This window comes from Gadus morhua, chromosome 5 (genome assembly GCF_902167405.1).
Source record: "Gadus morhua chromosome 5, gadMor3.0, whole genome shotgun sequence".
NCBI lineage: Eukaryota > Metazoa > Chordata > Actinopteri > Gadiformes > Gadidae > Gadus > Gadus morhua.
The window spans coordinates 10,533,233-10,559,893 of NC_044052.1; the positions used below are offsets into that span (position 1 = coordinate 10,533,233).

General features: G+C 45.9%; 1 protein-coding gene across 1 annotated transcript in view; it reads right to left on the minus strand.

Moving 5' to 3' along the window:
* LOC115543879 (ryanodine receptor 3) overlaps window positions 1–26,661 on the minus strand; it is a 130,604-nt gene that overhangs the window by 61,975 nt on the left and 41,968 nt on the right. Inside the window, 30 exon segments of the mRNA XM_030356534.1 lie at window positions 129–294; window positions 1,392–1,552; window positions 1,827–1,893; window positions 2,440–2,572; window positions 2,575–2,610; window positions 2,613–2,637; window positions 3,243–3,451; window positions 3,942–4,002; window positions 4,005–4,118; window positions 4,946–4,963; window positions 4,965–5,093; window positions 5,095–5,150; window positions 5,913–5,958; window positions 5,960–6,025; window positions 6,028–6,063; window positions 7,255–7,417; window positions 7,737–7,820; window positions 8,494–8,593; window positions 10,678–10,789; window positions 11,201–11,417; window positions 15,715–15,907; window positions 16,680–16,901; window positions 16,904–16,920; window positions 17,492–17,507; window positions 17,510–17,553; window positions 17,555–17,612; window positions 19,307–19,429; window positions 20,509–20,604; window positions 22,622–22,757; window positions 24,144–24,324. Of these exon segments, the coding sequence (XP_030212394.1) occupies window positions 129–294; window positions 1,392–1,552; window positions 1,827–1,893; window positions 2,440–2,572; window positions 2,575–2,610; window positions 2,613–2,637; window positions 3,243–3,451; window positions 3,942–4,002; window positions 4,005–4,118; window positions 4,946–4,963; window positions 4,965–5,093; window positions 5,095–5,150; window positions 5,913–5,958; window positions 5,960–6,025; window positions 6,028–6,063; window positions 7,255–7,417; window positions 7,737–7,820; window positions 8,494–8,593; window positions 10,678–10,789; window positions 11,201–11,417; window positions 15,715–15,907; window positions 16,680–16,901; window positions 16,904–16,920; window positions 17,492–17,507; window positions 17,510–17,553; window positions 17,555–17,612; window positions 19,307–19,429; window positions 20,509–20,604; window positions 22,622–22,757; window positions 24,144–24,324 (3,085 nt within the window).

The following is a 26,661-nucleotide window of genomic DNA, read 5'->3' on the forward strand; positions in this document are numbered from 1 at the left end:
GATGAAAGATGATTGGCTCACAAAGCGGCCGGCTGGATGAATGGATGAACGACAGTCCTCAAGGGCCCAACCCCCAAGCCCCCCCCCCACCAGAAGTAGCAGCAGGGGACGTGCGTTGGGGGTACTACCTGGTAGGAGGTGGCGATCTCCTTGCCGTTGACGGTGAAGGACAGCAGGCCGGTGGCCAGGTCGATCAGGCAGCCCACCTCCAGGTCCACGTTGCTGCTGCTGGAGGAGTGGGAGCCACTATTCACCTCCCCGGCCCACACCATGTAGCAGTTACTACGCCTCACCCTGCCGCCGCCACGCCAGGAGACCAGGGGGAGAAGAGCAGGGGTCGAAGGTTACAACAATATCAACATTAGAAACACCATCGAATACTGTAAGCATCAAAGCATAATTTGCGAAATCATATTTTAAGGTTCATCTTGTATTTAGCATCAAAAATGCCTAAATCAAATAGATGACTTTGAAAGATAGTGCTTATGGAATGTAAAAAGCACTCTGATTGGCTTAGGATACAGTCAATGAGACAGAGTGAATCACCAGCATTAGATTTGGCCAAAATATGACTGAGGCAATTATGCTATAAGGCTAACGATATCAAACATGGCCATCAAAACACAAGAGCAGCCTTTAGCCTTTTTTCAAATATACTATAGAGGGCTGGCTGGACTTTAACTGATGATGCGCTTCTCATGAGCAATGGTGAGCATTCAGTTTGACATTCAATATTCCCCCTGTTTTGCTTCCTAATCTCAATAGCTCATTAAGAGACGATTCATTTCCGATTAGTCTTGTTTACACATTGGACTCGGTTTCACACATATTCCTTCCAAATATCAAGGACACAGGATGTCCTTGATATTCCGATAAGTGTTGAATATCAACATCAGCGATTTAATGGTGTGAAATATTATCCATAATTCAGTCCTCAGACCAAGACAAATCTAAATAAATCATAATTCAATCAGCTGTTTGGCTTTTCAAGGGAATTGTCAACTAACATCAGTGTGTAGCGCTTCTATCAAAACCTCCATTACCCTTCTTGAATCGGCTTTCAAAGGTTATAGAAAAGACGACAATAACAAACTAAAATGTTGAGAACTCGCTGTACTCTGTGTGCATGGCGATGCATTTCATACAAGCTGCAACCCGGAGAGACTCAGCAAAGGTTGGCAGGTTTAAACTTGTAATGGAAGCGCGTAGCAGCGCGGTTTTGCCCGGGCGGCTAAAGGTGTGAATGGAAGAAGACCAAAGGTGCGAAGAACAACATCAACAAGAGAGATACAATGTTTGTCTCTCCTAAGTCTTCTCCCATGTTGACATTGAGGAGAGGTCATTTGAATGACCTCCCCCCCCCCCCCTTTCCGCTCAAAAGATGGACTCACGTCTCGTGGACCCGCCCACGCTCGTCGCCCAGGGTTACCGTCACCGTGCGGTTCTTGCTGAGGTTGTAGTTGTTGCTGAAGTAATGGTAGTCTGGGGTCACCCAGCCCACCCACACGCCCGCAGGCTCCTGACCGGCGAACACACGGACCGAGTGGTAGTACTGGAGGAGACACAGGCATACATACACACACGCACGCAGACACACACACACACACACACACGCCCACACACACACACACAAGCATGCACGTGCACACACACACACACACACACACACACACACACACACTCACAAATACATCAACACACACACACAAACTCACACACACACACTCACACATAAACACACACAAACACACACACAGTATAACGTCAACAGGGAGGGAGGAGATAAAAACACCTTTAAATGATGAATTGAACGCTGGACTTAATACCGTGGTGATGCTGCTGTAGTCCACTCGTCTGGCTTCGTCCCCGTGCTTCACAGCCCTCAGTGGGTATCTATGGTAACACAGAGAAAACACAGTCATCAGGACCAAGGATCAGGACTGTAGCAATACATTCAGTGTGTTGTTATATCTATCTTGAATGTCTGTCGCTGCACAATGTACAGGACAGGGGAGACAGACAAGGGGGTGGGTAGAAAGACCACAGAGGAGGCACTGTAGCATAGGACCACAGGTGGGAATCGAACATCGGTCGGTGCACGCAAAATCGCATAAATTGTCTTTTGAGGGGGTATATGTTTGTGTGTGTCAGTGTATGTGTGTGATGCCGTGTGTGTTTGCGGGTGTGTGCATGTGCATGTGTGTATGTGTGCGTATGTGTGTGCGTGTGCGTGTGTGTACATGAGTGTGTGTGTGTGTGTGATGTCGTGTGTGTGTGTGCATGTGTGTGTGCATGTGTGTGTGCATGTGTGTGCATGTGCGTGTGCGTGTGTGCGTGCGTGCATGTGTGTCTGTGAGTGTGTGTGTGTGTATGCATGAGTGTGTGAGTGTGAGTGTGTGTGTGTGTGTGTGTGTGTGTGTGTTCCACGGCAGTCCAGACCTGTGCTTGACTTTGAGGGTCTCCTCCTCGTGGACCCCGTTCATGTCGGCCACGGCGCTGGTCTTGAAGAGGGAGTAGAGCTCCACGGGCATGCTGAGCCGGCAGAACACCATGTCGGCGTTGCTGTTCTGGTGCCAAAGGTCTTGTGGGTCACCCTTCAGACCGGGGGCTGTCGACCGTGCCGTCGATCCTTGTGATCTGCCCCAGGGAAAACCCCCAGATACAGACGTTGTTGCATCTTTTAGTTGGACTACAAACCCTGAACCCTGTTTAACGTGTTGGTCCTTAACGTTAAGGGTCCTTAAACCCCCAAATAACTTCTAAAGTTCTATTTTGAAGTTGGAGAACAATTATATTATGTACAAACTTGTTAATAACGCAGTGTCACGAGAAGGCAAGTCGAGACATTGACATCCATTTCTATTTATTTTTCTTTCTCAGATTTACTAGCACTCAAACAATGTTATAAGTTACACTTAACAGGTGGCGTAGAGCACCCCCTAAGGCATGGGAATAACAATGACTCCAGTTGACTATCCATTGCATCCATAACAATTTCTGTGTTTCAAATTCACTCAAAAGCATACGATTGTTTAAACCGTGTAAATGCTCCGTAAAATACAGATGGCTGCTACTTTTGGTTGAACGCTTTTCCACCATCTCTTATGGAACCTGATAAGTCAGTTTTTTCTAAAACCTTTTACAACTTGCCCAGATCCCATTCTTTAATTGGTAGGCCAAAGTCCTCCCTCTCAAATCCACAGTTCACCTCCCCTTTAACACGGGGCCCAACCCCGACTCACCATGAGGTGATTGTGGTCCTTGGGCACGTTGACGAAGGTGGGCAGGCGCTTGCTGAACCACATGGTCACCTCCCTGTTCATGTTGACGGCGAAGGGTTCAAATCCCTCCTGGAGGCCACACATGGTGTAGTACCTGAAGGAGCTGGCCTCCTTGCCCAGGTTGATGCGCCCCACCTGGGCCAGACCCAGGCTGCACACGGGGATGAATCCTGGGGGTGAGCCCGAGACCGGGGCAGGAAGAGAAACAGTTAAATAGATACTGGGGAGCTGAGATGAATAAGACACACATACAGACTCACACACATACCCAGACACTCACACACATACACACACACACACATAGCAGGGGCTTCGAAATCAATCCTTAGCCTTTTGTGGAAATAGCCAATTTGCGAGCACCACATTAAATAAGGGTGATTTGGGAATGGGGGGCCACTTATGTTTCACTAATTTCCCCCAGCAGGGCATTTCTAGGTTACAACCTCAGCAGGCCTGTCAGCACGCTGGCTAAGATCCCTCTCGGTTTAAGATGTGAAAACCACACGTGTTTGACTGCCCTCATTCACACGCTCAGACTCAACGACACTGTCTCCCACGCAAGAGCCTTGACCTCACATCTGTCCGCTGTGGGACCTCCAGACAGAAAACACACACACACACACACACACACACGCGCGCACACACACACGCCCTGCCTACCGTCTTCGGTCTCAAAGTCGGCGAAGCAGAGCTCGGAGCCCCTTGTTGGTGATGAGGATTCTCGCCGTTGAGGGTGAAGACCATGGACTTGTCCTCCATGTTGATCATGCAGCCCACCACGTCGCCAGCCCGCCAGGAGCGGCCGAAGAAGCGGCTCCCCATGTTCAAGCGGTGGCCCTGGGCGCACACACACAGGGAAACACGTACTGTTAACACCACATTATAATTGAGTCAGAGCGCTTTCATCCGAAGCGACTCACAAGTGAGGGCGGAGGACAATCTGAGAATAGAATCAATAGAATCAAAATAGGAGCAACTACAGAAAAGGAAGGAGAATAATGTAAGGGCTTCACAGGGCTTGTTTCTGAGAGAGTCAACTGGACAGTTCAATTAAATTAAATTGTATTTGAATAGCCCTTAATCACAGGTAAAGTCACAACAGGCCATATATGTATGACACCCCCTGACCCTAGCCCACCAGAGGGAAAGAAAAAAAACCCTTAATAAGCAAGGAAGAATTCTTGTGACGATACACAGAGTGGGGATCCCTCCTTCAAGGGATGGTCAGGACTTACATACAAACATACAGGCAAAACATTTAAAATCGGAAAGGAGAGTCCAGGCATTCAGATGTAGTAAGAGACAGACTGCATTATGGAGGACACTATCACCAGAGGGCACAACTCTAAACCCAGAGTGCATAAGAGGTGCATGGCAGAGAACAGATTCCTAATCTATGTTTGTTGGGATGTAATATCAGGAGACCACCGCTCCACGCTCACGAAGCAGAGCACTGCAGGTCTCCATCGTGCCTTTACGCAGCTTAATGAGCCGCCTAATTCCTTCTTCAATCAAAATCTAATTTTAATTAGGGAGGGTTTAAAATATCACTGGTGCGCTGTCATAAATTGTGCAGCACCACAACCAGAGGCATCAAAACCCAAAATCGCTATGGTAACGATGACCAACGACCGGGGAAGAGGGGGAGGGCGCGTCGCTCTCACCCGGTATCCGTCGAACACCGAAGGCCAGCTCGTCGGTGCCGAGCTCCAGGTCGGGTTTGCAGTCGGGCCGCGCCCAGCCCACCCGCATGTCTCCGCCCGTCACCGCCTCGAACTCAAAGTACCACTTGCCGGTGCGCACGGCGTAGGTGGCGCTCCACCCGGAAGAAGCGGATTTTGTCGATGGTCAGCCGCTCCACCACGTGCCCTGATCAGGGGGGCGGAGGGGGGATAAGGGTCAGGACAACAACACCAGTGGAGAGCTGATCTAGCCCCTCTGTTCCTTCACCCGACCGCTGTGGCTTGTGTTTGACTTGGCTAACTGCCGTATAGTTAGCCTCATAGCATAATTGCCTAAGACATATTTTAATATGTCTTAGGTTCATCTTGTATTTGCGTCAATTTCCCAAAGTCGAATAGATGACTCAGGCAGATAGTGATTTTGGTATGTAAAAGCACTCTGATTGGTTTAGGATATAGCCAATGAAGCAGAGTGAATCAGCAGCGTTAGGAGAGTAGAGTGAGGTTACACATCACAATTTTGCCAAAATGTGACTTAGGCAATTGTGTTATGAACGATATAGAGTCATTGCTGATTAGCTACTTAGCTATTTTTTCTTCAAGGCTGGGATTCACCAGGCTGACATTTAAGAGGATAGAGGTGGGTGAGGGATCCCACCCAGGTATCCCAGCCTTAATCCAGAGCCTGGCGTTAGAACAAGCCTTGACATTATTACTAAAAACAAAAAGGCCAATTTAAGGAAATGGAAGGGAGAGAACATGAGAGCTCCTGCAATCAGTGATAAGTGGGCAAGTACGTGGACTTGGCAATTACAGCATGCATCTGCACAATGAGTATTAGTGTCAAAACGTTACTTGGATTTTCACTTCAGTGGAAAATGCTTTTTGCGTGTGTCAGCATCGTAAATACTACAGAAATCTCAGAGTACATTTAGACCGTAAAACATACCTCCTTCCTGGTCGGAGGGCTCGATGTTGTAGCCGTAGCCAATCAGAGGTGCGAATAGCTTCTCGCAGGCTGTCCCGATTGGACTTCTTGGTGCGCTCGTCCAAACAGGGCGTCAGGGCACCAGGCGGGGGTTGCGCTTACTCTTCACGTCCTGCGTCGAAAGACGACAAGAGTACACAGTCAATTTACCACCCCGTTCACACTTCGTTCCAACATCGTACACAAGCTAATTGTTGGCTCGGACAGGGGCCAGCTCACCAAACATCCGCCTGTTCGCTGAACCACCAGCTGCCCGAGCCTTTGGATTGAGCTGCTAATTGTCTGTGGGGTTGCGATTACTGCTCCTCTTAATACATTGCCTTACACCCGTGACCTTTAGCTGAGGCAGGGCTGGCAGGGCGCGCTTTATATATGGACACGGCCCCGTTATGAAATATTTAACGGCTTGTTGCCCTTTATTGCCAAAGACATCCCGTGCCAGAGTGGGGGGAGCCGGCCGACATGCAGCGGAGAAATGTCCAGCGCCACGTATGAGTCCTCGCTCCGAGCACTACTGCCTTTTCAGTGCATGGGATTTAAATCTATTATTATATTTTAAAAAGTTACAATACTGATATATTGTTATAAAACTGAAAATTGCACAACGTTAAGTAAGGAAATCTCTTGAAGCAAGAGGTTATGCTTTTCATTTTCTCCTCATTAAACGGAAATTCAAAGATTTTTCTCCCAAAGAAAACAAGCCTGAAAGGAGCGCTCTTATGATTCTGCAGTGCTGTCCCATGGTTATTAATAAGATGAGTTTATTATTCATTTGAATTGGTATATATTTTGCTTAAACATCCTGCAGGCCTAGGCTAACGATTAAGCCAAAGAAGAGCACACTTACCGTTTGCTATCTAATATATAAAAAAAATATTTTGGGTGTATTTGAGTTTCAGTGTATGAGTCTAATTTCAATTATACCCCAGCATATCTCAACAGTCAGTCAGTACGTTTGCTATTGTTCATGCAGATCAAAGTGGGAAGGCCTACTGCAGCTCTAAATGAACTACACTATCCAACTTCCCACTCTCCCTCAAGGCTTGGACTACAACAGAGTCGATTCAGATTCATTGTCCACTAGTGGACCAACTTGTTGTGGAGTTACCAATCATTAGTTAATCCCTATTGAACCCGGGTAGATGCAGTCTCTACATCATTATGACACCCAGCGCCACTGCTGTAGCCTATGCAGAAGCCAAGGGAATGGGGCATATCTTAATCTGCTTATGAGATTCAACACTGCTTTAGTGGACTTGTTTCCCTCTCAGAGACAGAAATCGTCGTTGGGTTTGCTCCCTACCTGCTGGATACCGTAGGTCCATCCCTGCTTGATGCGGTCCCTTGGCCCACACGTTGTGGGCAGTTTTCCGGCCAGCTTGTCCACCAGAAGCTCTTGTCCCGGGGTCAGCTTAATGTCAGACAGGTCCAGAGGGGTGGGCTTGTAGCCGTTGGACATCATATAGCTGAAGGGAAACAGGTTGTTTATGTAACAAAAGACCATTTTGTTTATGCAATTTATAAAACAATTTAAGATAGTCAAGATGGGCTTTTTGGTAACTTTTGGGTCTTTCGTAGGGATCATTTAACTATGTTTCTGTTTGTAAAACCTGCAGTGTGCAACTTTTTAACGCATGGTCTCATGCAACCAATATTTATGACATTTTGTAGACTAAACAATGAATCCCTATTTGTCGTTCGATTAATCGACATGCAGTGGTCACCAGCCAACGCTGCAGGGCAGCCTTCAGGATGAAGAGTTTCAATCAGGGAGGGGACCCTTACTTCTTGGGGAGTTTGATCTTCTTCAGGCTGTCCTCAGCACCGGGGCGGACCAGGAGCACATGGCACCCTAAAGCCAGCAGGGTCCTGTTTGGGGGGGGAGGGGGGGGGGGGGGGGGGGGGTACATCTGTATCAGGATACGACTCACGGTAACTACTGATCCAAAACACAATTACTCGTCCAGTGTGTACGCTTTGGTGTGGCAGCTGGCCTTTCTCTGGGTCACACCGGCTCAAATGGTCTGCATGATTCATCCTGCAGATCTGGGAGGTGAAATGTTCCCAGAGTGTGGGGAGCACTCTCTGCCAATGCTCCCACACTCAACAGCCTACCAATGCACATCCGCTCTGCCCCGTCCCTGCCCCAGTTCAAAAAGCACCTCAAAAACATTCTTCTTCACCGAGTCCTCTGAACCCTAACTCGCCACTCCCCCCCCTTTTTCCCCCTCCTCTTTTTGTTAAGCAACCTTGGATAATATGAAAGGCGCTATATCAATTGAAATTATTATTATTAAAGCCGTGCTTTGGCAGCCGACAGAGGCTACAGTGCAGGGTTTTAGGAAGCAAAAGCGAGACACGGTGGGCAGTTCGTTCCTTCTTTCTGTTTCCTCTCAATCTGAACCATTCAACGGCTTTCCAATAGACAGGAATCAAACAAGATGCATCTTTATTGGCTGTCACTTGGTTTGGCCGTATTTTAACACCAAGTCTGCAAACTCTTTCCTCGTAAATATCTAGCCCATCGCGAGCCCTGACATACTTGAGTGTTTCCGACGACATCTGGAGGTTGTAGTTCTTCTCGGTGTCAGGCAGCTTCGAGAAATCCACCAGGCATGGGTGCTGACGCTTGTTTATCCTCCCTGATCTGAGTGGAGAGAGAGAGAGAGAGAGAGAGAGAGAGAGAGAGAGAGAAGGAGAGAGAGAGAGGGAGAGGGAGAGAGAGAGAGAGAGAGAGAGAGAGAGAAGAGAGAGAGAGAGAGAGAGAACGAGAGAGAACGAGAGAGAGAGAGAGAGAGAGAGAGAGAGAGAGAGAGAGAGAGAGAGAGAGAGAGAGAGAGGAGAGAGAGAGAAAGAGAGAGAGAGAAGACAAACATCAACATGAACACATCTCTATTTCACCACCTGGCCTGCAGTGATGCTTTCAAAGCAAATCTAAATAATACTTTATCTCTATAGGAAAGTAATTACAAATGAAAGCAACACAAGAAGACATATATAGACACATGAGGCATATATATATATACAAACATCGACTCACGCATACTCAAAGTCAAGGTTAGGAGAGTGAACACACAGGAGGGTGAGGAGAGAGAAAGAGGACAGCGCGGGGGGGGGGGCAAGAGATGTAGGCTTTAAGGACAAGGTTCTACTTGCTTGTGGTGAGAGGACGAGTTCTAGGTTAGAGGACATTATGAAAGGCACAAGGCGAACGGAGGAGCATGATTCTTGGCGAGGAGGAGGGAGAGGTCTGTGTGTATGAGTGTGCGTGTGTGTGAGTGTGTGTGTGTGTGTGTGTGTGTGTGTGTGTGTGTGTGTGTGTGTGTATGTGTGTGTGTGACTGGAATAGTGAGTATAAGGGGCGTCATTCCTGTGTTGAGATTAACTTTCAAATCACCCCTTTGGCTGTGCCTTTCATAAGAGGGGGCAAGTGTGTTAAAACCAAGAAAACATGCAGGACGGTGTATAGGAATGTAGTTGTGTTTTTTGTGGGTTTATTTTCCAATAAACACAAGCCAGCTCTTTTGTAAATAGTACAAGAACCTCAAGGGTTCTGTTATGGATAGAAATCTCCTGTGGTGTTCTGGGCCTGGGCAGAAAAAGGAAAAGGCTGAGCGTGAATTGAATCTGAACTATACAGTGTTTACTTTACGATTTACTGTATTTATCGTGTTTGTCATTTCCCTTTGTTACGGTGACAAATGCATTTCGTCACCATAAAAGACAACTACTCCAGCAGGGTAGTATTTCTTCAACTTAAAGCGGCACCTTCTCTGACCCTCTACCAAATCACAGCGTCCCAGCGACGCCTGGACAGCTGTCAGATCCACTTAGCTAATGTGAATGGGGCGCGAGAAATGATGTGGGAGCAGAATTGTGTTTTAATGAAGAAGTGAGTCAGAGCCTAGCTCATAAGACGGCGTGTCTTCACACCAAATCCAATGAGGGGAGTTGGGAAGGGTATGCACCCAAATTAAATATCTGTCTGAAAAGGAAAAACATACAATGTAAATGTTTATCTGTATTATAGACATAAGAGCTGTGCCTCATATTGTTACTTTTATTGTAATCTGCACATTAGTCTAAATAGGTCACTTTGGCTTTCGTTTGCCAAAATCAAACAAACCAAGAGTCTCTGAGGTCTTTTGCAAGAAATTCCCTTTATCAACAGAGGTTTCCGTATAAATTTTTGGATTGATTGAACTGAAGTTTGTTGATTCTTGTTGTATGCCTGGGGAACTATTTACGGTAATGAAAGTTATCCTCTTGGTTTGTTTACACAATGTAAAGCCAAAACCTACTACTTTGCAGATTCTGTGGAACAATATGTTTGAATTCAGAATTCATGATTCTAAAACACAGACTCTAGAGTCTGTTGCCTAAACACAGTATACTACGCAGAATATATTATAGATGGCACAAAAAGCACAAAACATCACATAGAATGGAAGGATATGTTCACTTACCCTCTTTTATTTGGTTTGAACCGCAAATTATAAGAGAAAAAGCAAGATGACGTACATTTTCTTACGATTGTTAAGTTAATTTCATCTCTTATCTCATATTAAACGAATTATATACAATTTATTTTATATTAAACATTTTTATATTTATGTCCTAGAAACATGAGGAAATGACTCAGATTGATCGGGACATTATCAAGTTATGTGTGTAAGAAGTGAAGAGGGGGGGAAAGAAAAAGGAATTGCAACAAAGCAAAAGGTACTTCTTACCTTGCCATAGGACCAGCCTAACTCTATTTTATTCATTCCCCAGAGCTCGTGAATGTTCTCCGCCAACTTATCTCGAACCTTTTCGAGATGGGGAGGCATGATAATCTGAAAGATAAAGAAGTTTGAACGTATAAAATATCAAACAAAAGTTCCAATGCACTACAATGCAGTTAACTGCGCTCCATTTCCCAACCAATGTACAGCAAAGGATTAAAAATTGATTTACTGTTTGTGATTCTAGTAAAAGCCCGCTCCACTGTGCTTAATCCCGTTCACTCTGCTGAAATCTCATCCACTTTGTTGAAATCCCGTTCAATCTGCATAAATCCCATCCACTATGTTGAAATCCCATTCGCTCTGCGGAAATCCCGATAACTCTGCTGAAATCCATCCACTGTGTTAAATCCCGTTTACTCTGCTGAAATCCCCTCAAATTCATTGAAATCCCGTTCAATGCTGAAATCCGCTCAACTGGGTTGAAATCCCGTTCCCTCTGCTGAAATCCCGTTCTCTCACCTGGCTGGTTTCCACCGGCGTGGGGATGAAGGAGGCCTGGGACAGGAACTGGGCGGTTCCCAGCAGGTCTCGCACGCCCTCTGCGTCTCGTTTGTACTCCTTCACTGGCTCCACCTTCATCTTCTCCTTGGGCAGCAGGGCTTCGAAGCAGGCCGCATAACTGGACGGCGGCAGGAACTTGAACTCACCGTGGCGACCACCCAACAGGAAGCGTACCCTACATGGGCATCAGAGGCGAGAGAGTGGAGCGTTATTGGGATTATTGCTCACACTTCATTGAAATGTGACTATTTACTCTGGGCTCCCGCAGAAACATTCAGCTTGGTAATATAATCCATTTATTTCGTCATACATAATTGATAGGTGGCATAAATATGTAGGAATGGAGCATTAAACATTTAGATTGAAAAAACACTAAAACGTATACTTCATTTGATGTTTTGAACCAGTACTGGATAGCGGCTCGACACTATTCTAAATACATTGGACTGGAAATGAGTCTGAAGTTTTTATCCGTACCAGACGAGATAGTTGTCTGAACAGACGTTAAACTAATTACAACGGTCGCACATCTAACAGTGTTTCAGAAGCAATTTATTTGTAATTATTTATGTATTTATTTATGTATTCATTTATAATTTAGGAATTCATTTACGAAATTTAAGAATTTACAAATTTAAGAATTTAAGAATGTAGTCATTGAAGAATTTATGTTTATATATCTTTGCGTTTATGGATTTGTGGGTTTATGGATTCATTTGTTTATTTATATATTCATTATTCAATTTTATTGTATTATTTTGCATAATAAAATATAATTTACGATTTACTATATCAATCATCAGAAGATTTTATCCATTCATTCATTCTGTAGTTGGTGAGGGTTAGGCCTCTTGCTCATGAGCGCCTACAGCTAGGCTGCGGACATCTTGGATCTACCCCAGAACCTTCTCCACAGGAATTTAAACACCCAAGCTATAATACCATCCATAATACCATTTAACTTCCCCTGGGACTCTTGTTTTTCTCCTGTTCTATGTAACGGATATTTCCATAACACATGTTGTTCGCAAGACATTAAGACGTGTAGCCCCTTCGTTTTGTATATAGTACTAAACATTTCACTGTTTATACTGCTCTTATCGCCCTGGAGGGGATCTGAGACCGCCTTGACTGCCTCAGACTCAGCAAGACCACGAGCTACATCCTGAGATGGCTGAAAGGAGTAGTGGCCTCCCCAAGACGTTTCCCTCTTTTAACACAGGAGTGTCCAGGGCACATCAGGGAACCCCACCAGCAGCCCACTGTCCGGGGCACACTTCAGCATACACTACCTTGTATGCTTGTCCTATTCTGTGGCCTCTCTGCGCAGAGACTACTTTTATCTGATAATTTTTTTTACCCTCTATTATAATAAACTATTTTATTCTTTTAACTTAGTTTATTCTGAGATGCGTTGTCAGTACAATTCAGTAGTTCAGAATTTCCACCACAGTTGTGACATAAAAGCTCTTCAGATTTGTGTATTATTAGGTTGAAAACAAGCAACTTTTTGCTTGCTCTCTCTCTTTCCTCCAGTTGCTCTTTACTAACGTTTTCCTTGATTACTTAAACCCAAACACATCGAGCTCAACCTTCTCCCCACTCTCCCGCTCCTCAGAGGAGCTGAGATGGTTTTGGGGTGAGAGGGGTCATTAAAGACCCTGGCGCCTGCGGACATTAAGACTGTCACATTTTCATTGGGGTCAACAGAGGTCAATGAAACACTACCTCAGTCGGTCTCCGAAGTCATTTCACGGTATTTCTGGCCTCTTAACAGCAGGTTGGTAAATCTGGTTTATCTCCGTGGTCAAAGTGATTTTATACTCGTATTTCTACCCAGACTTGGCCATCGATGACTAAGGCCTAACATACCGAGACTCGGTGGAATTAAGGCTAGTACCAAATAACAACTCCTGTTAGCACATGTAGCACATAGACTATACTATATGCTACATTGTATGGTGACCAGATTTCTGAAATGAAATACAGGGACATTTGTAAATATCTGATGTTATTGTCTCAGAAAAAGGAGAGATATCCACAGTTTGCCTATTAAATATAGAAATATAGTGGAAGATTTGGCATTACAGGCCCAATGGTTTACTAGCATGTTTAAGCTTTTGTAAAACAGCCAAAAACCCAGTGCTCCTCCAATAGAAAGTCATTCTATATGGTCTGGATAGCCTAATATTTATGATCGCTCATGTCTGATATGGTATTGCGTCGACCCCAATGAAGCAAGGTTGCGTCACAGCCAACCATAAGACACAAGAAATTGTGTCTATATGGTAGGCCCTCCCCTCCTCCAGTTGCATGGAATTAACATTATTGAGCAAGCTTGAACCTTTCGTCCTTTCAAAATCTATTCATGTATAAAAAAAATGCATATTCTTTAAAACTGTTTTTTTTCCTGGGAAAACTCACGCTGGGGACAGGCTACCAGAAAACCGGGGCGCCTGGTCATATTAGCATACCGTGAGCCGCTGGTAGCAAGCCGGCAAAACAATAAAACTGAGACTGAAGAGCAGTCCTCTCGTTTCTCCTCCGGTACCCAGCCCGAAGCCTTTGAAATGTGCTCCAAAGTATTCCCCAACTTTTTTTTTTAAGGTTGTGTTGTCAGAGATTGCCGAGATGAGACATGATATAAGGGGTCAGCCAAAGTTGTCGTATTGTCGAGGTTTCTAAACTACATCAGCATAATCAAGTATGCCACTGCCAAATGTGTCCCTCCTCTTAAGCTGTTTGTGGATTCACAACAGCCATTTGATAATGGAAGAACAGGCAGTTCCTTACACGATGCAGCCTGAGTTCATTCTGTTTTCTCAGCTCTGTTCCTTCCTCTTGACATTGAAGTGAGTTTCTACAACGACAACACTTCAACCAGAGCTAACTGCATACCTCACACGTTGTGATATATTCAGATACAGTACGCTTACCTCTTTGTTTGTCGATTCAAAAAGCTCTGGGTTCTTCGAAACCTTCCTGAATACACTCTCTTGTAGAATGTGATGATATTATGCAGTACAGAAGCGCTTTGCTAGAAGTAGAGAATCCGATTTAATTCAAGTCCTAATTCTCGTGTGACCCAGCAAAGTCAGCTTGTTAGAGCATTTACGGTAGAACAATTATAATTTGGACCGTGAATATGGGCTGATTCTAATTTTAAATATTCAATTTGAGTCTCTGCAGGCCCATCAAGTGAACAAATGACTCATATCTTTTTCCCATTTCATCATAAACTCTCTAAGTGATAGTGTCTTCCTCATCCATAAGAAACAGAAGCTCTTCTTACAATTCAATATACAGTAATATTGATAACAAGGGGGACAGAATCGGACAGAAATGCAAGCTCATGCTAATCAGGCCAACAGAGATAGTTCTTGTTGAACGCTGGGGGCGGCAGCTCCACGTTTCTCGCATTAAGGCGAATATGTCAAACCGACCGATAAAATATCTTACAATTATTTTCAAAAAATGATCCACAAAAAGAAAAACAACGATACACATGATCAATTCATATTCATATAATTTCTATCTTTTATCTCACTTCCTAACTGACACAAGGTGTCATTATGGAAATGATGCATCGTAGCAGAAAACGAAAGATTTTAGGATGGATATCAACAGAGGATAATGACACAGTGTTCAAAATGGATAAGATATGGATATCTATACATATATGAGTTTGTCCTCTGTGGACTGCAAATACACACCACTGAATATAAAAATAGTGATGCGTTTAACATTTTCTGTAATTAATTAAGTCCAATATGGTGGAGTGCTAGAGTTCACTGTTAGCCATAAGCCGCCAGGTGTCTGTATCCCTGGGAAAAAAACAGATAGCTTTAAAAAGGTCCTTTTGCTCTGAGAACAGAATCAATCATGGAATCGTTGAAAAAGCTGCTGGAGCATGACATTTTGTTTCAAAGTCCTGTCAATCATAATATATGTCGTTCCCACAGCAACAGAGAGAGAGAGAAAAAAATGGACGCCACGCCAGCCATTTTCACCTATCTAAGTTCGCAGGACCCCGTGGATTAATGCATTAGAACTAGGATAAATGTGGATTAAATAAAATTCATGCCGTTTCCATGTCCCAAGGGCCAGAGTCAGGCCTTTATATATCGACTCGCGATTGGAGGAAGCCTCCAGAAGCATATTTCTCAAGTGGCCAGTCTAAGCAGTGTGGATTTGAAACACACATTCACGCACATTTCTTTTCAGTTTACTGCTGCTGGCCGAGTTTTCACCCACCAATTAGGAGCTTGAGCTCACCTGCCAACACACTTGAGATATTACGCTAAATGGTAAAGGGTAAATGGTCAATTAACCCTTTTTTAACCTAAATTGAACTGCATTTAAGGAGCCGGGGACCGAACTAGCAACCTTCCAGTTACCAGCCAACCCAAGCTCAACCTCCTGAGGCGCTAAAGTCCACAGACGACGGCGCACAGACTCCGACTCGGACTCACTTGACGCCGGCCGAGAAGCTGACCACTGGGAAGAAGAGGCCGTCGGTGTTGAAGTTCTCGAACATGCCCTGGACGGGCTGCCCGTTGATGCGGTAGGAGACGCTGGGCGCCGCCAGGTCAAGGCAGCAGCTCACCACGTCCTCCGTGGTCAGCACGTGTTGGTTCAGGGACGCCACGGCCCGCTGGACGCGACCTGTCAGCGGGTTGGGTGGGGGGGGGGGCAGGACGCCATGATGGTGAGTGCCATGTTGTTGTTGTTGTTGTTGTTGTGTGGCGAGCGTTGCCCTCCAGAACACAGCGCCGCTACAACAGCGCTGACATTGACCGAGTCATCGCTTGCCACTCTATGATCTGCCCAGTCGATCCATCTGTCTTCTCTCTCTCTCTCTCTCTCTCTCTCTCTCTCTCTCTCTCTCTCTCTCTCTCTCTCTCTCTCTCCCTCTCTCTCTCGTAACTCTCTCATCTCTCTCTCTTCTCTCTCTCCCTCTCAATGTCTTCTCTCTCCCTACGATTCTTCTCTTTCGATTTCTCTATCTTCCTCTCCTCTCTTCTCTCTCTCTCTCTCTCTGTCTCTCTCTGTCTCTCCTCTCTCACTCTCCTTCACTCTCTCTCTCTCTCTCTCTCTCTCTCTCTCTCTCTCTCTCTCTCTCTCTCTCTCTCTCTCTCTGTCTCTCACTCTCTGTCTCTCTCTCTCTCTCTCTCCTTCCCCCCCTCTCTCTCTAATGCTCTCAGACACGGGTAATACAAAATGTACGAACACAACAAGGTCCAGTACACAATATAATCCAGACACACACAAATGCACACACAAACACAAAGGCACAAAACACACACACACACACACCACACACACACACACACACACACACACACACACACACACACACACACACACACACATCAAACACACACAATCAAACACATGCAGGGACACAAGCACACGCGTGTGCGGGCGTAACACTGACCTGACCAGAGGTGGAGGCCATCGAAGCCGTAGGAGTAGAGGTCGTCCCCCACCCCGTTGCCCCCCCAGCCCTCCCCTCCTCCAGGGTAGGGGGCGTAGCCCTTGGTGTTGGCCCAGCCCACCCTGAGGTGGGAGGGTTCGCTGGTTACGAAGTGGTCCACCTGGTCGATCATCAGCTCGTAGTACCACTTCTTGTACTGCGCCGATCCCTCGCTCACCCCAGGAAGATGTTCGGTCGCATGCTGGGACCAGAAGAACACGTCAGAGGCCGCATTCACAGTGAGGTTTACTAGATGATAGAGCGCTGTTTCCCCCTGTGGCCACTCACAGTGCTTTACAAGCACTGCCTCCCATTCACCCATTCATGCACACGTTCACACAACAACGGCGGTGTCAGCCGCACCAGGCGCCAACTGGTAAGTCTTATGTTGCAGATCAGTCTGGACTTGATAGGCTCTCAAGACAAAGCATCAAGGCAAATTCGGGAAAAGTTCAAACATTAGAAGCAGAATCACTTCTAATAGTTCTAACACTTCTAAAAGTGAACCAGGTATTCACACTGCAGGTTTGCTGCCTCTTTTCGCGTCTTTGCATTGACTTTGTAAATTTGTCTATATTCGCGCTGCACCTTAATCGTTGGTGTGATTGCAGCCCTACAACCCGCTCTACCTCCTGAGCCCCCTCATTCTAGTGGTCTGGGTTACCGGCTCCCTTCCCAAAGGCACCAAGTGGTCGGGTTTCCGAAATCCCACCGAAGTTGTCTCCCTCTAAGCTGCTATCATCACATGTATCTGAACTCAACGGCTGTCCTACCTCTGGACATCGTTACCAGTCTGGTCTGGAGGAGCAGGTCTCTCTTGGGCAGCAGGTGATCAGATGAGGTTCTGGTTGGTGCGGACCGCCACCCCGTTGCACACGCACAGGGAGCACAGCACTCCAGGATCTGGTGGCAGGGGGATGGGGGGGAGGGGGGGAGGCATTGCACGAGCCGTTCAACAGAATCAACAGATACGGACAGACAGGAGGAAGCGCAGATAGGAGCCGTAACCCGTTTCCAAAAGTCTTCCCGTTTCCTCCATGCTTTATCGTCCTCCCCGTTTAAACTTGCAGACACGTATCCTATCTTTAGCCTCATAGCATAATTGCCCGAGTCGTATTTTAAGGTTCATCTTGTATTTAGTCAAATAGATGACTCAGTCAAATAGTAATTATGGAATGTAAAAAGCACTCTGATTGGCTTAGGATTCAGCCAATGAGGCACAGTGAATCAGCATCGTTAGCTGACTAGAGTTAGTTTAGAAATCACAATTTGGCCAAAATATGACTTTGGCTATTATACTATGAGGCTAGCGATATGTAGGAAGAGACGGTTGTATTTAAATAGTATGGATGACTACTGCTAGTTGGTCCCCAGTTCTGAGAGCCTGCGTTGTGACGAAGCATCAGACCAGGGCTTTTTCTTATCACTTATGGGTCAGTTAAATCCATCCAAGAGCAAACATTCTGATTCATGTCCCTCTCTGCACCCAATCTCATTCCAATCGTAAACAGATTGGCTCTCAAAGGAAACGCACTTTGCATCAACCCCCCCCCACCCCCAACCCCCACCCACCTCCTTCCCTCGCCCCCAAGGAAAGACACTACAAGGATGGATGTCGCTGAGCGGGTAAAAAATAAATAAAGCGTAAGGGCGGGGCAATGTGCTAGCAACTGCAGCGGCAGCGAGAGACAAAGTTGTGACAAACATCCCCAGAGGGGACGGACAGGAAAATGAATCAGTATTCTGCTGAATGAGTTCCACGCCGCTGTGCCAGCGAGGACCGAATGACAACATACCACCTGGAGGGGCGGCTGGGGAACAAGGGAGAGAGCAACACATTCGCCACGCCACGCCACTCATGTCGCCGCTCTTTGTCTTCGTGTGCGTTCACGGAGCGACTCACGTCTGATGCGTCTCAGAGATTGGGGCCGCGACCCTCTGTATATCTCGTTATGCTACTTTGGCGTCATGCAATGCAGAGAAATATTTTTAAGCACGTTTTTTTTGATGCAAGACGTTTTCACACGAAAGCAGGCCCACACCACCTGATTGGTCTGTGAATTGACATAGAAAATATAGTTTGCCTATGTTCAGTATCCTTCTTGGGCGTTGTTGTATAGGTATTATATAGCGTTAGCCTCATAATATAAGTGCCAGTCATATTTTAAGGTTCATCTTGTATTTAGCGTCAAAAAGATGAATTAGGCAGACAGTGGGCAGAGAGAAGCCGTAACCCGTTTCCTCCATGCTTTATCGTCCTCCCCGTTTAAACTCGCAGACACATATCCTATCTTTAGCCTCATAGCATAATTGCCCAAGTCATATTTTAAGGTTCATCTTGTATTTAGTCAAATAGATGACTCAGGCAAATAGTAATTATGGAATGTAAAAAGCACTCTGATTGGCTTAGGATACAGCAATGAGGCACAGTTAATCAGCAGCATTAGGAGAGTAGAGTTAGATTGGATACCACAATTTGGCCAAAATATGACTTGGGTAATGATGATAGACAATTATGCTATGAGGCTAACAATACAACATTTATAGCCTAGTGTATGTTGATCTAATATACGCGCTGGCCTGTGAGCTGACCTTGTGGTTGCGGCCATGCTTGTAGAGCAGGGAGATGATGGACTTGATGTGTGTTCTCTGGATGATGTTCAGTGCTTCGGGGCTCTCGATCAAGATGCAGTGCAGGACCTCAAGGATGCCTGGCCATGTGCGAGAGGGAGCAGAAAGAGAAAACATAAATTAGAAAGATCCACACGCAGGGTACATAGCAGAACATCAGAGGCACTGCTCAAATATGCCATCCCTCTGAATACCTCGATACGCCGATATAAGGCGAATGGGAAGCCTCTGGCATGATAGGGTTAGAATATTCAAACTGTTTTACTATTGGCTATAGTAGCACACGCACCAACCTGGTGCAATATGTAGGGAGGAAAACATTAGCCAAGGCTGAATTCCAAGTACAATATTTGATCAAATAGCGGGCCACCATGTTGTGGTTTATTCCCCTTATACTACAGTCATCAACAATAATTAAATGTGCGTTTATTGAATCTTAACCGTTCATGGTTTTTGATTGACTTATTCCACAGAAATATAATTATTCCTCTGCAGGGCTATGAGTATTTTGTCTTGACCTCAACGAGGAAACATCCATTCAATAGTTGTTTTTAATATTGGATTTGTAGCACATTGATTAATCACTGCCTAATGGCGGAGGTGTCTCGTTATTGGAAAACAAATAGAAACCACATTATTGAACAATCAGGATCAAGTATTTAACAATGTTGTTGCATAACAGCATTGTACAATGTGACATTGTGAGGACTCTCACCCAGATTTGAGCTTTCCTGCCTTCAGACTTTAGATATTAATCTAAAGTCTGTTGGCTGACAAAAGCAAATCTGGGAGAACAGGGCATCTAACTGTGTTTCGACCAATCATGTTGCATGAGGTGGGGATCTGTAAGCGCATGATTAGTGAACGGAAAAAACGGCCAACAGTAGGAAACTGTAAAAAAAACTGTCTGTAAAGGTTTCAAATCAATGTATCGACTGGGCCCTCTAAAAATACATGTATTTCCCTCCTGCAAGATTCTTCCAGTCTCACACCATTGAGTTTTCTACGGTAGAATAACTCTGTTACAAAACAGGAAACAAGCCCTGAACCCGCCCCCTTGCAGCTTCCATGCCCTGTGTCTTCTCTCTCCCCCCCCCCCCCCCCAGAAGCTCTGCTCTCACACAGCAGATGACTGCTCCGTACGCAGGGACGTGCTTACCTGAAGAAGACTCCAGTCGCTCCAGCTTGCTGACCAGCCAGTCCAGGTTGTTGGAAAACTGGGTACAGTTGTTCCTGTTGCCCCTGATCAACGCCGCTGCAGACACAACCAGCACCCAAGAGAGAGGGAACCAGTGGAGGATGAGAGGAGTCAGCACAAAAATAGGATGACAGAGGGACAGGTTTGCGTTATTACATATCGGGGAGGGGGTGATATGATATAAGGGTTGAGCTTCTCAGAGTATTATCAGCCTAACACTCATGCACTCAATGCAATGTCAGCCAAAGGCAGACTCACACCTTAGAGTATGCACACACTGTCAAGGAACAAGGCCTGAGGTGACATCCTCATGCATATTAATTAAAAGGATGGCTAAGATAGAGGTGGAGGGGATGATGAAAGAATGATAGGATGCACACACACACACACCCATGCGTGTAGTGAACAGAAATGCGCAGACGCACAAACACACACTGTGTGGGTCTGTGTCTGCGTGTCTACACCTTTAAACACACTATATCTCCATCTGTATCACACTCACACACAAGAGCAAACAAATAACAAATAAACACCGAAACACAGAACCTTACACCCACACAGAAAGACAGACACACACACCTATAAACACTATATCCCTCTCACACACACACACAACACCCACCACACACCACTCACGCTATCACACGCCAACACACACACACACACACAGGCATGCACACACACTCACCTAAACAAATACCTTAAGAAATAAGAACACACACACACACACACACACACTTTCTCACATACCCACGCATACACACTTACTAACACACACATCAAGCCACACCTACATATATCCTAGCCAACCCAGACAGGGTCACTCAACACCCAAAAGGAAGATGGGATGAGGAGAGGGGGAGGGATGGGGAGGGGGAGGGGGGAGGCTGTCTCCAGATCCACTTAACACTGCGCTGCAGCAGGTGGAAGGAGGAGGAGGAGGAGGAAGAGGAGGAGGAGGGGGGACTGGGAGGAGAGCCGGAACGTGGCTTGAACACTAATACCAGCTAGGAGATGATCCAGTGTGAAGGACAGGAGGGCATGGGGGGGGGGGATGGGGGCAGGAGAAGCACAGTCTCTTATATTGGAAACGGGGAGAAAAACAACAGAAGCAATGATGGGGATTTCAAGAAAAGAGAAAGCTCCTGGGAAACACGGAGTGCACAATCCATATTTGACTGAGCAGTGTAAAATAGATGAGAAGGTGCAGCTAGGACGGCTGTGGATAGGGTAAGGCTGGGTGGTTAACAGCAGGGGTCTACCACATCATCCCTTAAATATGGTTTCTAAGGCTATCTGTCAATCAGCCACGGTCATTGTCAGTGGGTAGTCAATATGTGTGGGCTTTTATGTATGTGTGTGTGTGTGTGGTGTGTGTGTGTGTGTGTGTGTGTGTGTGTGTGTGTGTGTGTGTGTGTGTGTGTGTGTGTGGTGTGTGTGTGTGTGTGTGTGTGTGTGTTTGTTATATGTGTGTTCAGAATTTCTGGGAATGCCAGATATGTCAATGACCTAAATGCCATGTCATCGCTCTTATCCATCACCACTCAAAACACCTTGTTATGTTAATCTCTCTCTCTCTCTCTCTCTCTCTCTCTCTCTCTCTCTCTCTCTCTCTCTCTCTCTCTCTATGAGTCAGAGTGCCTATCTGCAGCATGGTTGACACCGCCGTCGGTCCCTGAATGTGTATTAATGGTTGTAAGTCACTTTGGACAAAAGCATCTACTAAATGACCTCAATGTAAATGTAAATGTATATCATCTCATAGCATAATTGCCGAAGTCATATATTAAGGTTCATTTTGTATTTACCGCCAAAAATGCCTACTCAGGCAGATAGTGATTATGGAATGAAGAAAACTCTCTGATTGGCTTAGGATATAGCCAATGAGGCACAGTGAATCAGCAGCATCAGCAGAGTAGAGTTAGGTAAGATATCATTAATTTTTTTCCAAAATATGACGTAATTATGCTTTGAGGCTAACGAAATGTGAATCTCATGGGGACACTTTGACTGCGTCGAGAGCCAACAGCTCGCGGTTCTACGGTGAGTGAAGGTTTCGGAGGGCCCGGCTCACCCAGCAGCTCGTACAGCAGGTTCAGGATGTCCTTCCAGGCCGCGCCGGCCTCGGACCCCGCGCACTCCCCAAAGTGGGCCGCGCTGTTGTACACGTTGAGGCGGTCGATGCAGTTGGACACCAGCGTCAGCATGCCCTGATGAACAAAGGCCGTCAGCAGACACCCGTGGAGATAAACTCTGAACACTAGAGGGGAACGTGAACCTATCGATCCCTCACATCCCCCCCATGACGGACCTTCTTCATTAAAATCTTTGAATCACTTAAACATGGAAGTACGGATTCCTGGAGAATATAGATTTGTTGAGGGAGGACGACATTAGGTATTGATTTACACCTTGTGGATATTTCCCACATCTGGCATTCATGAGATGGGGCCAAAAAACATGACCCCGTGCCAGCCTAGAACGAAGACAGTGTTGCGCTTCTTAATCTCTCAGCCTACAGCGTTTAATAGATGGACTATATATCCATGTTCCAGCCCCGCTGATGACTACCCCAGGGCCAATCGGTGATGCCATAACCGGGGTACCGTAGTACCAGGCTGATTTATCGAATGGAGCAATACCTACAGTGATCCGTGCTGAGAGGAGAGGAGGTGGAAATTGCAGTTGATTTATAACACCACAAAAGCTCCTGAGTCAGCGCTAACCACACTGATGAATTAGCCAATGAAATCGACCATGAGACACGGTGGGCGGGAGCAACTGGGGGTATCTGCGTCTCCAATTGGTCCGCAGGTTTGGGTGAAAAAGGAATTATAAAATATTAAATTTGCATCGTCTGCAAAGGAGTGCTTCGATGCATGCTAATGTGCTTTATGTAAAGTGTACATGCCACAGATTCTGTATTCACCACAGGCATATATTTATGACGGCCAGTCCTAGCTTGAGGGCAGCAACGGCCGACAACGATGTCTGGGTCACAAGTCGAAGCGTTCAACTAGTTTCTCGTCGTCACCGATGAGTGTTTTCAAATGATTTGAATCGCAAATGATGCAGGTGGCCCACTCCTATGTTCTTGTTCGTGTGTGCATGATGCGTGATGTGCGTGTGTCATCATTGCTGAGTCACACACGTGAAGTTCCGGTCAAAGCCACCTAGCTTACAGCGTGGAGCTTACAGTTGACTGTAATGAAAGCTGGCACTAAAACATTCAGCTGGCTACTAAGCCAATAGCAGCATCCAACTGCAATATCTTGCTTTTGACCTGATGTCGTCGACAAAATCATCTCTATAAAAACCCCACATTGCAATAACTTGGAACCCCACATTGCAATAACTTGGAAAATTGGAACCGGAATCACCGACTAGCCTGATTTCACTGCCAAATACACATTTTTAATTATAAAACCCCAAAGATTTTGGTGTTGATTACCCTTGACACCCTTTTGATTCCAAGTAAGCTGTATTTCCATATCCAATATTTTTTTATTGCCCCTTTGTTGAAGGACATTTCACAAAGGAACTTTTTTTGCATATTGCAGGTAAAGCTCTTTTCCCGCCCCGGTATAAAAACTCACTTCCTGTTTGAAGAGGTTCTGGCGGTTCTTGAGCGAGCGCAGCTTGATCTGCTTCTCCTCATGCTCCAGCTCGGCGTCGGGCAGCTGGAAGTAGGTGATGAGGTCGTTGAGCGTCTGCAGCACCTCCTCGATGGGCAGCGCCACCAGCGCACGGTTCTTGGCGCCCAGACAGTCCAGGTCCCTGAGTGGTGAGAGGAGAGAGGCTTTTATTTTGAAACTCACTGGTCCCTGCATGGTGAGGGGAGAGAGACTTTTATTTTGAAACGCACAGGTCTACGTGGTGAGGGGAGAGAGGCTTTTACTTTGAAACTCACTGGTTTCTACGTTGTAAGGGGAGAGAGGCTTTTACTTTGAAACATACTGGTCTCTACGTGGTAGGGGGAGGACAGGAAAAGTCAGGCTGAGGGGGGAGATTTTTTTCTTCCTTTCCTTTTTTCATTCATGTCTGTCATCTAAATGCTAAATTCTACTCTGGGTGCATTTGGGTTCTTCAGCTGCAGAATACAATCCCTTAACTAGCAAACACTTTGAGTAGTAGTGGCATAAATACAAGGATCCTTTGCGTAAACTACCAAGTACACCTCACAGTGTAGCCTCAAGCGAAGCCACCACATTGGCTAAGCCACTAAATAGCAAGCAATCACATTGCATAACCTGTTCCGACAGTGTACAATGTACATCTATTCTTCAAAGAGTCGTTCTTTGTCGTTCTTTAATAGCTGTGATCATTGCCATAAAACACTTCGACAGTAATGCCTGCAACAGCTAGCAAGCGACAGTACTGGATGAGTTTACAGTTGTTTTGCACCGGAATGTGGCTTTCCAGCAGGAGGAGTGAGTGGGTTGGGGCCGGGGGAGTGGGAGCTGCTCTGTGACAGTGCGGTGCCCACAGGCTCATCCATGCTGAAATGCTTATTTCCGCTGGCCGGCTAAAAATAGCACCCTAGTCCTGATAGGTTGGCGGCCGCGTGGCCGCTGTCTATGTCAGAGTCAGGTATAAGACGGTGGAGGTGAGGGTGGAGGTGGAGGGAGGCGGTTTGCGGTGACGGCTCAAGCGACAAGCAGTTTTTTGGCTTTCGGGACAACATGGGTACAATTGGGGACTCTTATTGGCTCTACATCCCTCATTGCGATGAGCAGTGGGTCCTGGTAGGCTGTGCAGACTCTACACACATGACTGGGCATTGGGAGTGAGCTGTCAGGGGAAACGGCCGTTTGGATCCAGTTCATTCAGATCCCCGGTGTCTCACACACACACACTAACTCACAATCTCGCACACACACACTCACAATCTCACACACACACACACACACACACACACACACACACACACACACACACACACACACACACTCATTCACAATCTAACACACACACACTCATAATCTAACACACACACAAACACACACACACACACACACACACACACACACACACACACACACACACACACACACACACACACACACACACACACACACATTCAATATCTCACACACACATGCACACACACCCTCAAAATATCTGACACACACACACACACACTCACAATCTCACACACACTCACAATCTCTCACACACACACAAACACACACACACACACACACACACACACACACACACACACACACACAATCTATCACACACTAACAATCTCACACAAACACACACACACACAAACACACAAATACATACTCACAAGCACACACACACACACACACACACACACACACACACAAACACACACACACACACACACACACACACACACACACACACACACACACACACACACAGACACACACTCAAAATCTATCAAACACACACACTAACAATCTCACACAAAGACATACTCACAATCACACACACACACACACACACACACACACACACACACACACACACACACACAAAGACATACTCACAATCACACACACACACACACACACAAACACACACACACACACACACACACACACACACACACACACACACAGACATATGCACATACTCCACTGGGACCATGTGCGTTTAAAAAATATTACATACACACATAAAATAAAAAAATAACACACATGCTAATACACACACAATCACTTAAACATACACACACCCCCTTTAGTCGTATCTTCAATAAGTTTATGCCGATCCATTTTACCAGTTTTACAAGGCCGCTATTCATGAGCTCATAGAATGAATTAACCTGACGCATGGTGACGGTTTAATGGTTCATATAATTTGACTACATTGAACTCCATTGACATCCCTTTTAACACCTCCGCTCACCATGCTAAAGGCTAACTGGACGCAATAGCTCAATAAAGAGACGATGACCAATGTCTGGACCTGACGAAATCATAATTCATAACAAGTGTGTGTGCGTGTGTGCGTGCACGTGTATGCGTATGTACATGATTGCATGTGTGTGCGTGTGTGTCTTTATGTCGCTTGTGTGCGTGTGTGTCTGCATCTGGATATGTGCGTATGTGCCTGTGTGTGTGAGTGCATATGTGTGCA